Source organism: Danio rerio, chromosome 10, assembly GCF_052040795.2.
Source record: "Danio rerio strain M-AB ecotype USA chromosome 10, GRCz13ab, whole genome shotgun sequence".
Classification (NCBI taxonomy): domain Eukaryota; kingdom Metazoa; phylum Chordata; class Actinopteri; order Cypriniformes; family Danionidae; genus Danio; species Danio rerio.
Window position 1 is genome coordinate 6,312,352 of NC_141030.1, and position 15,654 is coordinate 6,328,005.

Sequence of the window (15,654 nt, forward strand, 5' to 3'; positions counted from 1 at the left end):
ACTTAATGACAAGCGACGGTTAGCACCTCAGGAACTGAAGTCTGCAGGTAAGTCTGAGTTAACTTTAACATTAGACATTTTATAGAGATTTACAGCTGAACTGCATTTATTTCATCCAAATAACTGAAGTAATTTCCTCTTTAGTATGTAAAGAGTGTTACTTAATATTTTAAAAAAGGCTTTATGTTTATTAGTGACTAAATCTCTCATATATTTTACAATAATATATGTAAACATACAAAACACCTGGATCAACTTTGTGAAAGTACCTAGGAGTAAGTCACAGACTTTAATTGAAACTTTCATTTTGTTAAAGAAACAAGATCTGTCGTTGGCCTCAATCTCCAACTCAATCTCATTTACCATCAAAGTAGTCAATACAGTTGTTATACACTACCGGTCAATAGTATGGGGTCAGTGGGATTATTAAATGTTTTCAAATAAGCTTCTCCTGCTCACCAAGGCTGTATTTATTTCATCAAAAATACAGTACACATTGTAAAATAGTGAAATGCACTATAAAATAACTAATCAAAAGTAGTTTATCATTTAATTTAATAATTTATTTCAGTGATTTTAAAGATGAATTTTTTAGATTCATTACCCCAGTCTTCAAAAGATCCTTCAGAAATCACCCTTAATATGAATTATTATTATTATTATTAACGTAAAAGTAATAAAAGCAATAATTGTTGAACAGAAAAATACTTTAAATAAAAGGACCCCAAACCTTTGACTGCAAGTGTATATACAGTAGTAGAAGGTTAGTTTTGAATAACACCTCTGACCAAATTGTACATTTATTATAAACATACATTTTAACTTTGATAACCTATTTAAAGAATTATAACTTAATTTGTTTAAAACTTAAATTGTTTCTTATTAGCAAATTATCAACAATGTGAAGGAAAAAAATACATTTTTAACATATATTTTTGCATTATTAATGCAGTACCCATTTTTTAGAGCTTTTTATATTCAGAAAAAGATATTTAGTCCAAAAAAAAGTTATTATTTGTTAACTCTTGTGAATTTAAAACTTTGTTATTGTGTTGGTTAAAAAAATCTGAAAACATGGCAACTTTGTGAATTAAGCAAAGTATTTAAAAAAATATAAAAAAAAATAAATAAAGATAATTATTTAAATTTAGTGCAATGTATTTTTTTTTTTGTCATTTTCTGTAAGCTACTGACGACATTTCTGTGATATAAATATGTTGCCATTAGGAGACTTTTAGTTAATAATAATATTAATAAATACAGCCATAAAACAGAATTTTATTAAAACTAAAATAACTGACAATCTGGATGAATGCAATTTAATTAAATTCCTTTAAATTTATAACTCATGACTGTTTAAAAACTCTTTATAAAACTACATACTCAACATGTGTCGTTAAGTGGAAAAGTAGCTATATTTTACAACTTTAATAAAATAAAATGAATGCTTTAAATGAAGTGCTTTGCATTTTTTGTTATTTTCTGTAAACTACTGATGACATTTCTGTGAAATAAATATGTTGCTATTAAGAGACTTTTAGTTTATAATAATAATAATACAAATGATAAAAATAATAATCATCACCATCTATAATCCTAATAATAATAAATAGAGCCATAAAACAGAATTTGATTAATTTTAAAAGAACATTTTAACTGGATGAATACATCAAAGAACATAAATATTAGTCTGAAAAGTTTTCATTTTGCAAACTTAACATTTTATATTCAAAAAAGATTTCTATATCTCTAATTGTCATATACAAATTCAGTGGAAAGGTTTAACTATATTTTACAACTTTAATAAAATTAACTTAATGCTCTAAATTAAGTGCTTTGTATTTTTTTATTTTTAGACATTTCTGTGAAATAAAGATGTTGCCACATGAGACGTTTAGTTTATAACAATGACATTAATAATAATAATAATAATAATAATAAACACAGCCATAAAACATAATTTTATTACATTTAAAAGAACATTTAATCTGGATATATGCAATTAAAATTAAATTCCTTTAAATGTATAACTCATCACTGTTCAAAAACTGTTTATAAAGCCACTTATTTGACAGCAAGGTTTTCATTTCTATCTATAATTTTCATATTCACTGTGTCGATATGCGGAAAAGTCATAACAATAAAGTCATAACAATAAACTTATTGTATAACAATAAACCTAATCCGTTTAAAACACGCTTTGGTTTATCATCGTTATTACAGATTAGTATTAAATCTGTATATTAGGATTACAAATAGTCCTTTCTACATAGAAAACGCTTACTTAGTACACACTTTGAGGTGTAGTACACACTTGGAAATGTTTAGTACGTAGCGGCCGTTCGTGAATACAGACGCAGCAGTCCTCCGTAAGCGGAAGGCGGTCCGTTCACATATACTGCTCGACTGTACGCGCTCAGAAAACATCTGACCTTATGAGATATCCAGACCGGACAGCTCTCCGAATCTAACCGTCCGCTTATTACACGAACCAACACCGTTATATGATTGTAAGGTAAGAAGATATAGCGTGTGAGTGGAGTTTTACTATTGGCAGTGATGAATGTCGTGTTTGTTAGCGGTCTAGCGGTGTCACATGAAGGTGCGGTCAGCAGTTCGCTTATTTCTACAACACTACAGGTTATGAAAAATACATCAATACTGTGTTTATTAGTTACTGATAAACAACAATAAATTATAATAATACCAAAGGAATGATTCGTAAGCAAAGAAATGCGTGTTTACATCATTCATAGCGAAACCTCAAACCAAAACTCGCTTAATTTATAAATACACGTCATCCTGTACAAAATGAATGTGTTTATAATATGTGAGGTGATTGAAATATATAAAGAGTAATGATCAACACCGCAAATTAAATGTTTGTAATTCTCAAGCCTGTATCTAAGCCTCTTTAAAGTTTGACCCAAGATCACATTAATTAATTTACTTCTGTTTATCTTTGTTAGTTATTCGTATATGTGCTTTGTGTGTTAATCATTGCCAAACAATAGTGATTGCTTATTTCCACATTGAGTGGTCAAGTGAGTCTTGATATGGAGTCTTGGAGCCATATCTATGTAGGTTAAAGGTAATGTCCTTTACCCCGGTTAAAGGGTTAATCTTATTAGAGGGGAGCAGAGCTGCTGTGGGTAACAGGCTTTGCCATGTGCTTCTCTTACTTTCTAATGGCTGGAAGAGGCTCTTTACTCCTGTACTGTCAGCATGAAGTTGGAGTAATATTTGAGAATACATTGCTAGTCAGAAGTCTTGAAATCTTCAAGGACGCATTTTGTTTTAATTGTTAAAGTATGTTTTAATAGTAAGCATTTTAAAATGTCACTTTCAGTGATGCAGTGCTGAATTTTCAGTGTCATTGCTTCAGTCTTGTGTCACATGATCCTTCTGGTAGTAATGATTGATATAAATTAGGGCTGCACAATATATCGTTTGAGCATCAATATATCAATGTGATTATTCACAATAGTCACATCACAGGATAAGCAATGTTGAGTTTATATTATAATTTATTATTTGCATGTGTCTCTGATGCATGTGATTGTATAATGATTTTAAAAGCATTCAGTCATAAATTGTACCATTTTTAACCTTAACTATGATTATTTTATTGAATTTTATTTTTATCATTCAGTTACTGTACTGGAATACTGTTAAACTCGGGAAACGATAAAACACTTTGTTTTGATTGTATCTTTTTCTTGATTATATTTATAGATTGTTTTACATGAAAATACTCAACGCATGCAAATACAGAAATGCTCTGCAAATAGCACCGACTACAATAAAAATGTGTCGGGGGACCCCAAAAACTTCATCCCAATTAATAAAACATTAAAAAAATTCTTTCCAAATAGAGATATTAAGTCATCTGGTGAAATTGTATTCATATCGCAATGTATATCGCAAAATAAAAAAATATTGAAATGTTAAATTTTTCCAATATTGTGCAGCAAACTGAACAAAATGGACAATATTGAGATCTGTAATGGTAAACAGATTACAATTTCAACCACATTCAACACAATTTTTAAATAAATAAATGACTTTTTTTTTTTTTTACATAAAAGACTCACAGGGGAAAATCGTATAGCATATTACACATGCTATAAAATATTAAGAAAAAAACTAACAAAAAAAAAATGACAAAACATTGTGCACACGTTGAAAACTAATAATAATAATTAAATGGTAAACCACTTCATGACAGGATTACACCAAATAATTGTTTTAAATTGTAAATCTTTTCATAGTACCACTTATTTTACTGTATTTATTTTAGAAAAAAAAATATAGGCCTTAACCCTTTGACTGCCCGCTCTACCAACTGGTTGACTATATTTTGAATGTTTTAAACAATGACTGGTAAAGTCATTTAAAAAAATGACTGTTTTAAGTAATGGCTTACACACACAGCATAGTTGATTTACAAGAAAACAAACAAGCAAACATAATCCTGTTGCACTACTACACTTGATTTTGTTTTTATTGAAAAACAAAATGCAAAAAAGCATGTTAAATGACAATCTAAAATATTTTATGGCACAAAAAATAAAGATTTAGTATTCAAAAATGTTTTATTTTTATGATGTTTTAAAATAAATTGGTCTTGCGCTTCATATTTTATGATTTTTCATAATATATGCAGTGCTTCCCACACAGGTTTGAAATATACTTGCAGTGGTGGCCAGATTAAAACACATTTTACCCACAGCACATAAATAGTTAACTATATGTGACAAACAAAACATAATTTGATTTTTAACACTATTTTTATTATTATATGTTTTAAACTTTTTTTCTTTTCAATGGGTTAAAATAAAAAAAGACTGTTAAAATAAAACGTTGTTTTTCTTTTATGCTGTTTCTTATAAACGCTATTAAAGCATTTAAAATTGATAAAATATGTAATTTATTGACATCATCAAATTTAATAAAAATATACAGCAAATGAGAAATAAATGACAGAAACTATAGAATAAAAACAGACAATGCCTCTAAAAATGATAATAATTACAAGAATAAAAAGTGTATATTATTTACATAAGACAAATGAGTCGATTACCCATTTCTATTAGTGTACAAACTGCAGCCAACTTAGATGTTATTTTGTCCTCGTCAAGTTTTAAGCAAAGTTTTTCCGAGTTGTTTAGTTTAAAGAATTAATTATTTTATATCCCTCCCGCGGCTGTGCGCATCAAATTAACTACAGATTAGAAAATAAAAGCAACACCAAATCCCATCAAATACCATAAAAACTCCATTTGGTAGAGGATGATATTTTAGAAATTATGGCATGTGTTAAAAAATGCACTGAGTGTGTTAACCAGCAACATAAGGAGTTAAGAAATGCAATCCAAATGTGTTTTTTTTTTGGTAGTTAAAGGAGTTAAGTGTTATTTTAGAAACATTGAAAAAGTGTCAAAATTATTGCGAAAGCATATTTGGCCTTTTTTAAGATCTTGCAAAAGAAGATGCTTTCGATAACTGCTGTGATTTTTAGATGCATTTCATTTGTGAAAACGTGTAACGTATTGACTTTTAAAGATATGCAATTGCTTATTTTTGTCTCAGTCCATTCAGAATGCCTGGATCACTCCCTGCGATTTGCGAGTCCATGTGGCCCAAAGATGTGGGAATCATCGCTATGGAGGTGTATGTCCCATCTCAGTACGTTGACCAAGCAGAGCTGGAGGAGTATGATGGAGTCGGGGCCGGAAAGTACACTGTTGGTCTGGGACAGGCGCGCATGGGATTCTGCTCGGACCGCGAGGACATCAACTCTCTGTGCTTGACAGTGGTGCAGAGGTTAATGGAGAGGAACGGCCTCTCGTACGAGAGCGTGGGCCGGCTGGAGGTGGGCACAGAAACCATCATCGACAAGTCCAAATCCACCAAGACTGTCCTGATGCAGCTGTTTGAAGAGTCGGGCAACACTGATGTGGAGGGTGTGGACACCACTAACGCCTGCTATGGGGGTACCGCTGCACTCTTCAATGCCGTCAACTGGGTGGAGTCCAGCTCATGGGACGGTGAGTTTACGTGAACTTGTGCTCATTTTGCAATCGTTGTGACCCACACATCTCGACTGAGCACAGTAGATTTCTGACCCAGAGGTCAAAGAGTTTGGTACACTGTAAAAATAATGCTGGATTCCACAGTATCGATTTGTGTTGGGACAACATGAAGGAATTAAGTTAAATTGTTAAGTTTTGCAGATTAAAGTGGAGCGAACATAAAACAATTTAGTTGTTGCAAAAAAAAAACGTAAGAATTGTTGTTTCAGCTCATTTTAAATGAGTAGTTTTAACAATCTGCAATTGTCATTTCTTGAGTTAAGTTTGGAAGACAGTGAGGTTCAAGTGGCTGAGAATTATGACTAAAAACTCAACATTGTTATTGGAATCATGGTGAAAAATTGATTCAGAGACTTTCAAAATGTATGGATATTCTAACGAATCAGTTCTGAGCTTAGTTTTATTTTTATTGAACATTTTTAGTGCAAAAACACATCAGAAAATTACATTGAGTAGAAAGATAGTATCTGTCATACATGTAATTTGAGTTCTGACCCCCACATGAGAAATAAAATAAAAATAGTAGTAAATAAAATTAAATTGTAATTAAATAAACAAATATTAATAACACATATAATAATAAAAATAATAAAGACACAAAAAAATACAATATTATATTGCAAAAAGGCATATTACATTTCTTTTGTCCAGGCTGAGTCTAACAGACAAGATTTTAGTCTTAGATACTTAGAGGTTCCTAAATAATCAAAGAAAGGGTCCCAGGTCCGATAAAATAGAAAAGGTTTGTTCTTCATAGCTGTGGAGAAAGCCTCAAGTGGGATTATGCTACAGACTGCAAGCAGCCATTGATTTAAACTGGGTGGTTCTTCATTAATCCACTTTACAAGGATACATTTCCGAGCACAATAAATCAAAATATGTAGTAGGTCTCTGTTCCGAAAATTATAAGGTATATCATCCTTGAGGCCCAGTAAGCAGGTCTTTGCTCCCAGTCGAAATGTACATTTTAAGATGGCGTCAAGCTGTAGTCTAATCAAGTCCCAAAATTGCTGTATATAAGGACAACTCCACATACAATGATAGAAAGTTCCAATGTCTAATTTACATTTCACACACAACTTAGACAGACCAGGATTCATTTTATGTCTAAGATCAGGTGTAATAAACAGTCTATGTAAAATTTTAAATTGTCTTTCCCAAGCCGAGTTTGAGGCTAACCCACCAAGAGGGTTGCTACATAGATCCAACCAGGAGTCATTAGCCCCTTTCACACATACAGACCTTTCCGGAAAATTACCGGCAATTTTCCGGAAAGGTTGTATGTGTGAACAGGTCCTTTTTGAAAATACCGGTAAATTCGTTCTGGCTATTTTCCGGAAAGAGAAGTTGTAACATTACCGGCAATTTGCCGGAATGCTGCGCTGTGTGAACGCAGAAGGAAGATTGCCGTAATAAGCGCGTGCACGTCTAGAACGTGCTGCCGTGAGACGTCTGCTTTAGCCAATCACAACAGTCAGATGCATTTACGTCCGCGCGGTTTGTGAGAATAAAAGTCTTTGAATATTTTTCCAGACACATTTAGCTGCTAGAAGTTAGTCAGATCACGTTTATATGTTCTTCTTTATGCCAACTGTGCAAATAATCATCGATAAGATGCTTATGATAAGCCGTTGTTTGTTTACCTTCAAGCTTTGCGTGTGCCCATGAAACAGCCTGTGAGCGCCAGCACACGCACATATTATGAACATCTCGACATGCGAATATGATCCTGTGAAAGTTGTTTACAATATTGATCATCAAAAGAGTTTGTAATTTAGTCAAATGTTTACAAATACAAGCGCAGCCGTTTACAGCTCATTTGTGGTGAATGATGTCAGAATTTACCGGTATTTTGGAATGGATGTGTGAATGCTCTTTTCCGGAAAAACTTTGACGGAAAATTTTCCAGATATTTACCGGTATCACTGTGTGAAAGGGGCTATTGTCAATTACACTACCCAGATCAGCTTCTAATATACAGTTTAGTGAGTCAAGGTTCTCAGTTGAGCTTAGTTTTTAACAGCATCACATTTCACATTTTTGTTTTTTTTTACACTTCAAAGTATATACTCAAATGTACTCGTTATGATTTATTTTTTCCTAATTTTATTTAGAACTTCAGGGCAAATGTCTGATTATGAATGTTGACTTATAAAATAAATTGTAATCAAATATAAAACACTTTTCAAAAACCTAACAATTACATTCCCAACATAAAATACTAAAATTTATAACATAAAAAATAACTCAAAAAATGCATATGTTATACTTGTATCCATGCTGTTATTCACTTTTCCATGGTGAGATTGAGGTCATCCAAATCATGAAAGTTATTTACATAAACAATGTGTTGTCCGACACCATGAAATAAAAGATGAGCATAATATGAAGCAATAGACTTCTTATTTCATCCATATGATATGTATCTTATTGAACAGCCCTACTTTAACATACAGTTTAAAAAAAACATTCACATTAGCACAGGTTGAGCAATCAAACACAGCCTTTTATAGTAGACTCCATTGAATAAGATTGCAGGTGTAGACAACAGATGTAAAACAAAATGTGATGCTCATCCAGTGTGTGCGCTTTTTCCTCACTTAAGAGTGATAAAATATGGTTGTGTTCATTTAAGTATATTCTATTCTCCTAATCTTTTCAGTAGTATGCTGTTGTTGTTTTATTTTTCAACTGTAAAACAAAAGCTGGTTCAGCATTGATACTAGTTAATTTAAAAGCCTTTGTGAAAGCTGCAGGCATCACACACATTATACCTCTCACAAACACTGTAGTAAATACTAACAATCCAAAATTAAAGAAAAATGGCTCAGGGGTAGCTTAAATAATGTATATGTGATCTTTGGGTAAGGGATTTATCAGAGTAAATAGCAAAAATCAGTCTAAGGCACTTGAAAAAATGTGGATTTTTTTTTTTTAAAAGTACCAGTAGTAGTAATAAATACTACTTTGGGCTCAGAAAGTTTAGTAAAACTCAAGAACACAGCCCGCATTCCACACCAAATGTTTTTTTTTTCCCACATATATTGTCTACATCAAGTGTAACTATAGTGCTATAGAATAACTATAATGCTGCGTTCACACCAGCCGCGGAGAGTGATTTACATGTTAAGTCAATGCAAACGCGCGAATAGACATCCTGCGGCACGATATGCATGAATGGCGCGCGCGAGTGACGAGAATTGCGCGAATGGCACGGTGCGAATGGCGCGGTGCAAATAGCGCGATACGCACGAATGTCGCAGGGCGAAATGAGCGTTTCGCACGAATCTCTCGAGTTCGAAAATCAGAACTTCAGCTGACATTCGCGCCGCGTTAACCAATCAGAAGCTTGCTCTTGTGGGGTCGTGATTGACGTAGAACCTGTTGATCGTGTCCCGGGGGAAATCCTCCAGGTGACACCGACAACAAGTCATCAAACTGGGCTTGGCTCAGTCAGAAGCACCGTTGAAAGTAGTTTATGAACTCACAGAGCTGGATGCACCTCTGAAAGCATGTAGTGGACTCAGACACGACCCTAAACATATCGACGCTGTTTTTCAGCCTTCATAAAGTACATAAACACTGTTATTTTCTTCATAAAACCGCGTCTGGTGTGAACACAGCATAATAATAGCATCCACAGCACTTCTTTTTTTAAAATAGGGGACGAACAAGCGAAACATCCTTAATTATGTTAAAAACACATTCAAATGAAAAAAGAAGGGTAATTATGGTTTTAAAGTATGCTTTAGAGCTGCACGATTCTGGCTAAAATGAGAATCATGATTTTTTTGCTTAAAATAAAGATCACGATTTTCTCACGATTCTGTAAAATAAAGGTATGGTAAAAACGAACCTATGGCACAACCTCGATAATAATATTATGTTTAGGTCTACTGGCTTCTATAAATAATTATATTCTACTTATAATAATTCTGATGTTGAATATGTTTGAGATATGCTTCCAATCTGTCATGTTAGACAATTTTATTCACTGGTAAAATCAGACATTTGTCATTATCAGATTATATTCAACAATAAATAGGCTAGAGTACTTATACTAACATAAACATTTATTTTCATGCACAACTGTGGGTGCGCTATGAAAGAAAAATCATATCAAATGCTTGTCGTAATCATACCTCTAAAATGTGTTATGATCATTTAAATGAAGTGCACACTTTCGGTTTCATTTTGACTGCCAAGTGCCTTTCATACTTCACGCGCAGCTCCCAAACGATAACTATGTGCCACAAACTGAACATTATTTACAACTGTATTACCTGTTACACGCAACATATGCAGATTCTGTTCACTAAAGTAGACGTGCGCGCGTGCCCTCTCTGTGATAACAGCCCACGGTCAGCAGCTCACGTCACGTGTGATTTCCTGATTGCGAAAACATCATTATATGAAGACAAAAATGACATTTTTAGGTGAATTATACCTTATAAATACAGTATGTGATTCATTCAACATCATTTGGAGGTGTCCATGTCACTGAGCAAGTTGTGTGTAGCAGTGAAGAGACTCGTGCAGCCGCCTTTTCTTCTCTCCTGAACTTGAAAATATGATTGGCAGAATCGTAGAAATGCTGGATTAAATTCGTCTAGGGGGTCGAATCGAGATCGCGATCTTTTAACGATTAATTGTGCAGTTTTAGTAGGCTTTATTGTATTATATGTATTATATCTTGTATGTGGAAAGATTCTTCTCAGGACTAGTTCTTATTTTTGACAGACAACATGCAATAATAAACCAGATAAAATCTTCTGGCCATTAAAATAGCCACTGAAGATGGCATGGAATTTAAAAGCGGCTAACTGACACTGAGATTCCCCCACAATAAATAACTCTTCAGGACTCAGATGTTTCTTTTTGATCCCGCAGGTCGTTACGCTCTGGTTGTTGCTGGTGATATTGCTGTGTATGCCACGGGCAGCGCCAGGCCTACAGGGGGAGCTGGAGCTGTGGCCATGTTGGTTGGGCCCAATGCTCCTCTGGCCTTCGAGAGAGGTGACCTTTGCCACACTAACACAGAGAGCTCTAACTGAGCAGGCTGTTATCATTGTAGATGCTCTGTATTTATGAAGATGCTTTGTTATTCGTTAATTACAGATTTACATTTAAGAAAATATTTTAGATTTCCTGAAGTAACTGAAATGTAATCCCATTTTAACAGGGCTTCGTGGGACACATATGCAACATGCGTATGATTTTTATAAGCCGGACATGGTGTCGGAGTATCCAGTGGTGGATGGCAAGCTTTCCATCCAGTGTTACCTCAGTGCTTTAGATCAATGCTACTCCGTCTACAAGAACAAGATCCATGCCCGCTGGCAAAGAGGTTGGCAAATATGTCCACAAACCTTTTATTTCTTACCTATTACTAAAGTTTCTGATTGCATCTCGTGCTAGATAGAATTGGTAAGCTATTACTAGGCCCACACAGAAATCTGCAGATTTTTAGCCCATCATTGAGTCTATTTATTAACTATGTAATTAATTAATTTCAATAATATTATTGACTAAAATGAAAGTGTTCATATGATTTATTTAAAGTACAGTTTGTAAGATAATATTTTCTGTCTTGTAGTAGAGATATTACATGAGAGACTTGCTTTGTTTGCCAAATAAGTAGATGTAATTGGATTTTCATTGTAAACATTAAATAAAAGTTAAAAGGGTGTTATTTTTTAATTTCATTTATACAATTTATAGTTATGATACTCCCAAAATCATTCTGCATAAATCCGCAGATGTTTTATAAAATTCTGCACAGAATTAGCAAAAAATGTCCGCATATTCTGACTGGTCCAAGCTATTACCAAAACGTCCTCAAGAGATGAATCAAACTTTAATTTAGATTAGATTGCTTAGCTTAGATTAGATTTATTTATCATACTTTAGATTAACAGCGAATAATCACATCCAGAAATAAAAGGTTTTTATTTCACATAGTATATACAGTTGAAGTCAGAATTATTAACCGGCTAGAGTAAAAGCAGTGTTTAAATTTTTTAAATTTTTTTAAATTATTTAATTTTTTTTTTTTTAATAGTCTACAGAACAAACCATCGTTATACAATAGTTTGCCTAATTACCATAACCTGCCTAGTTAACCTAATTAACCTAGTTAAGCCTTTAATGTCACTTTAAGCTGTATAGAAGTGTCTTGAAAAATATCTAGTCAAATATGATTTACTGTCATCATGACAAAGATTAAACAAATCAGTTATTAGAAATGAGTTATTAAAATTATTATGCTTACAAATGTGTTGAAAAAAAATCTCTCTGTTAAACAGAAATTGGGGAAAAAAATAAACAGGATGGCTAATAATTCAGAGGGTTTAATAATTCTGATTGCAACTGTATATGTCAATTTTTAAGAGGAATAAACCAACAGAAAGGTTTGCCTTCTTGATAATGCACATTCCAGCAGACCAAATCATGACTAGGACTCATTAAACAATTTTAGGGTATCTAACTTTAAACTTAATGAGCTAAGTCAATTAATGAACTTAAAGATGCGTGTTATATTTATAATTTAATGGATTTTTTTTCAGAGGGGACTGAAGGGCGTTGTAGTCTTGAAGACTTTGGCTTCATGGTGTTCCACTCTCCTTACTGTAAACTGGTCCAGAAGTCTTTGGCTCGTCTAATGCTCAACGATTTCCTCTGTCATCCCAGTCCAAACATGGAGAGCGGCCCATTTAGCGGACTGGAAGCTTTCAGGTGAATATTCAGCTTCTGCTGTAAATATATGAAATGCAAACATTTTTGAAATACATTTAACATTCTCTTCCCTTTCTTTTTGTAGAGATGTAAAGATTGAGGACACTTATTTTGACAGAGATGTGGAGAAGGCCTTTATGAAAGCCAGTTCTGAACTGTTTGATGACAAAACAAAGGCATCTCTCCTTATATCAAACCAGAATGGCAACATGTACACCCCCTCAGTGTACGGCTGCTTGGCTTCAGTTCTTGCACAGTAAGTGCCACAGTTCCTCATGCATGATTGTGTGCGTTTATAATAACTCAAAGCCAAAACAAATGTTATGCACTAGTGTTTTTAATTTCATTTCATTTGAAATCTTTTTAGGCACACACCTCAGCAGTTAGCAGGACAGAGAATTGGTGTGTTTTCTTATGGCTCGGGCTTCGCTGCTACACTTTACTCCATCAAAGTCACTCAAGATGCCACACCTGGTACGTATACACACAAAAAACACACACAGGTCATATGGATTTGTAATCTGGCTCACATGGACACATTCAGTGCAGACACATGGTTACCTTCTGCAACTGCACAGTACATGTTATTATCATGAATAAAACATTGCAATTTTCGACTTTCGTTTTTTTGACTTGTACAAAGACACGTGAAGCATACGCATTTGGTACCTCTGTGTTACAGTGCCCAGCATAAACAAATACACCCATTACAGATCTTTCTTTCAAGTTAATACTGTCTATACAATGAGAAATATCTGTATATACAGTACGTTACATTAGTAAGTACTAACGCCAAAACTGGAACTAATCTAACAAATAGCTTCAAATCATGCTGCAAAAATGAGTACATCCCAATGAATATGTTAGGGAAACATTAAACAAAATAAATAAAGAGGAAAAAAATCAAGAGAATCATAAATAATGTTACATTTAGTTGGTAATTATTTTTTGCAACACCTTATTTGAATTTAAATGTATTGGCTGCTTCTGAAACCGCCTACTACTCAGTAGGTACTGTATTTGAATTTAAGTGTACTACTCGGCCGTTAGAAAAGTATGTTCTATACAGCATGAATGCGAAAAAGTATAAATGGAATTCGGACGTACTACATCCGCCATTTTGTCAAGGTCACGTGACCTACCTTAGTCAGTTTCGTCGCTTCAGTTCCATTCATGAATACTCTCGCGGGGCATCATGGGATAGCGCAGCGTGCATGGAATGTTTTGGTCATGGATTTTTATAGAAATTGTTATAACTTTTCTTGAAAGTCAAGTTTACAAACAATAAGATTATTTTGCCTCTGAAACAGCTCAGATGATGATGTCAAGGTTTTTCCAAGTTTCTGATTGGCTAATTGACAACATTTGAGTTAATTGGAGACACAACTGTAGAATAGTATTTAAGGAAAACCTCAATCACACTGCTTCCTTGTGTGACAACATGGGACAATCAACAAGCCAGAATCAACAGAAAAGCCAGATTACAATTAGCTAAGTTACACTGGGAAAAAGAATACATTTTTTAGACATGTCCTGTGATCTGACGGAACTAAGATTGAACTGTTTGACCATAATGACCAGTGTTACATTTGGAGGACAAAGAGGAAAGCTTACAAGCTTAGTAGCACCATCCCAACTGTGAAGTATGGGGGCGGCAGCATCATGTTGTGGGGCTGTTTTGCTGCAGGAGGGACTGATCCACTTCACAGCATAGATGGCATCATGAAGAAAGAACATTATGTAGAAATACTGAAGCAACATCTCAAGACATCAGCCAGGAAATTAAAACTTAGCCACCAATGGGTCTTCCACACAGACAATGACCCTAAGCATACTGCCAAATTAGTTCATATGTGTGAATGTTTTGGAGTGGCCATCACAAAGCCCTGACCTCAATCCTACAGAAAATTTGTTGAAAAAGTTGAAAAAGCTTGTGCAAGTCAAGACAACCTGCAAATCTGACTCTGTTACACCGATTCTGTCAGGCCAAATGGGCCAAAATTCGTTTAAAATATTGTGAGAAGCTTGTGGAAGAATACCCAAAGTATTTGACCAAAGTTATACAGTTTAAAAGCAAACTAAAAAATACCAAGGAACTGTCTAGAAATTCTCAAAAAAAAATTCTCTCATTATTCCGATATTTAGCAAATGTAAATCATTTAGGTAATCCTAACGGACCAAAAATAGTAAACGTTTAGTATGATTTACCATAAGACATAAAAAAAAATATTTTTTTTTTAGAGTGTATGTAAACTTCTGGTTTCAACTGTACATGTAAAGAGTCCACTCCGAGCAAATGAACAAAAGTAGCAATCTGATTGGTGGAACAGTTTTTAACAGTGCGGTAAAAAAATAAAATAATAATAATAAAATTAAACAATTATAAAGCGTTTCTTTAAAATTGATTCTTCAATGTCTGGCATTTTGCGCGTGCACTGAAATGTGTGCATGGTCACATTGGCAACCAGTGTTTAGTCACGATGATGAAAATCACGAGTAAAAAGCATCCCAGTGAGAACGGGCCCTCAGTGTTTATATCAAGAGGCTAGTCATACCAGCCAGTCTGAATTACTATTACTATGTTGACTGACAGTCAGTTATCATACTTGCATCTTTATTTGAAGGCTCTGCTCTGGATAAGTTGGTCTCCAGCTTGTGTGACTTGCCGGCCAGACTGGACTCTAGGCAGAAGGTTTCACCGGGTGTTTTTGCTGAGACAATGAAGCTCAGAGAAGAAACCCACCATTTAGGTAATCAACATTGTTTTGTCTTTATTAATAAACCGCTTGATGACATTACTTGATGGCGTGATGTTTCTTCGGTT

The 15,654-nt window shown here is 33.9% G+C and overlaps 1 protein-coding gene across 2 annotated transcripts in view; it reads left to right on the forward strand.

The window, feature by feature from the left end:
- hmgcs1 (3-hydroxy-3-methylglutaryl-CoA synthase 1 (soluble)) overlaps positions 1-15,654 on the forward strand; it is a 20,705-nt gene continuing 5,051 nt past the window's right edge. The window contains exons 1-8 of one of the 2 annotated variants that reach the window (XM_087269119.1): positions 1-47; positions 5,593-6,050; positions 10,986-11,111; positions 11,278-11,442; positions 12,662-12,830; positions 12,916-13,086; positions 13,198-13,304; positions 15,455-15,580. In XM_087269119.1, the coding sequence (XP_087125245.1) occupies positions 5,603-6,050; positions 10,986-11,111; positions 11,278-11,442; positions 12,662-12,830; positions 12,916-13,086; positions 13,198-13,304; positions 15,455-15,580 (1,312 nt within the window). In that variant the 5' untranslated portion in view covers positions 1-47; positions 5,593-5,602. 2 annotated transcript variants of the gene reach the window in all.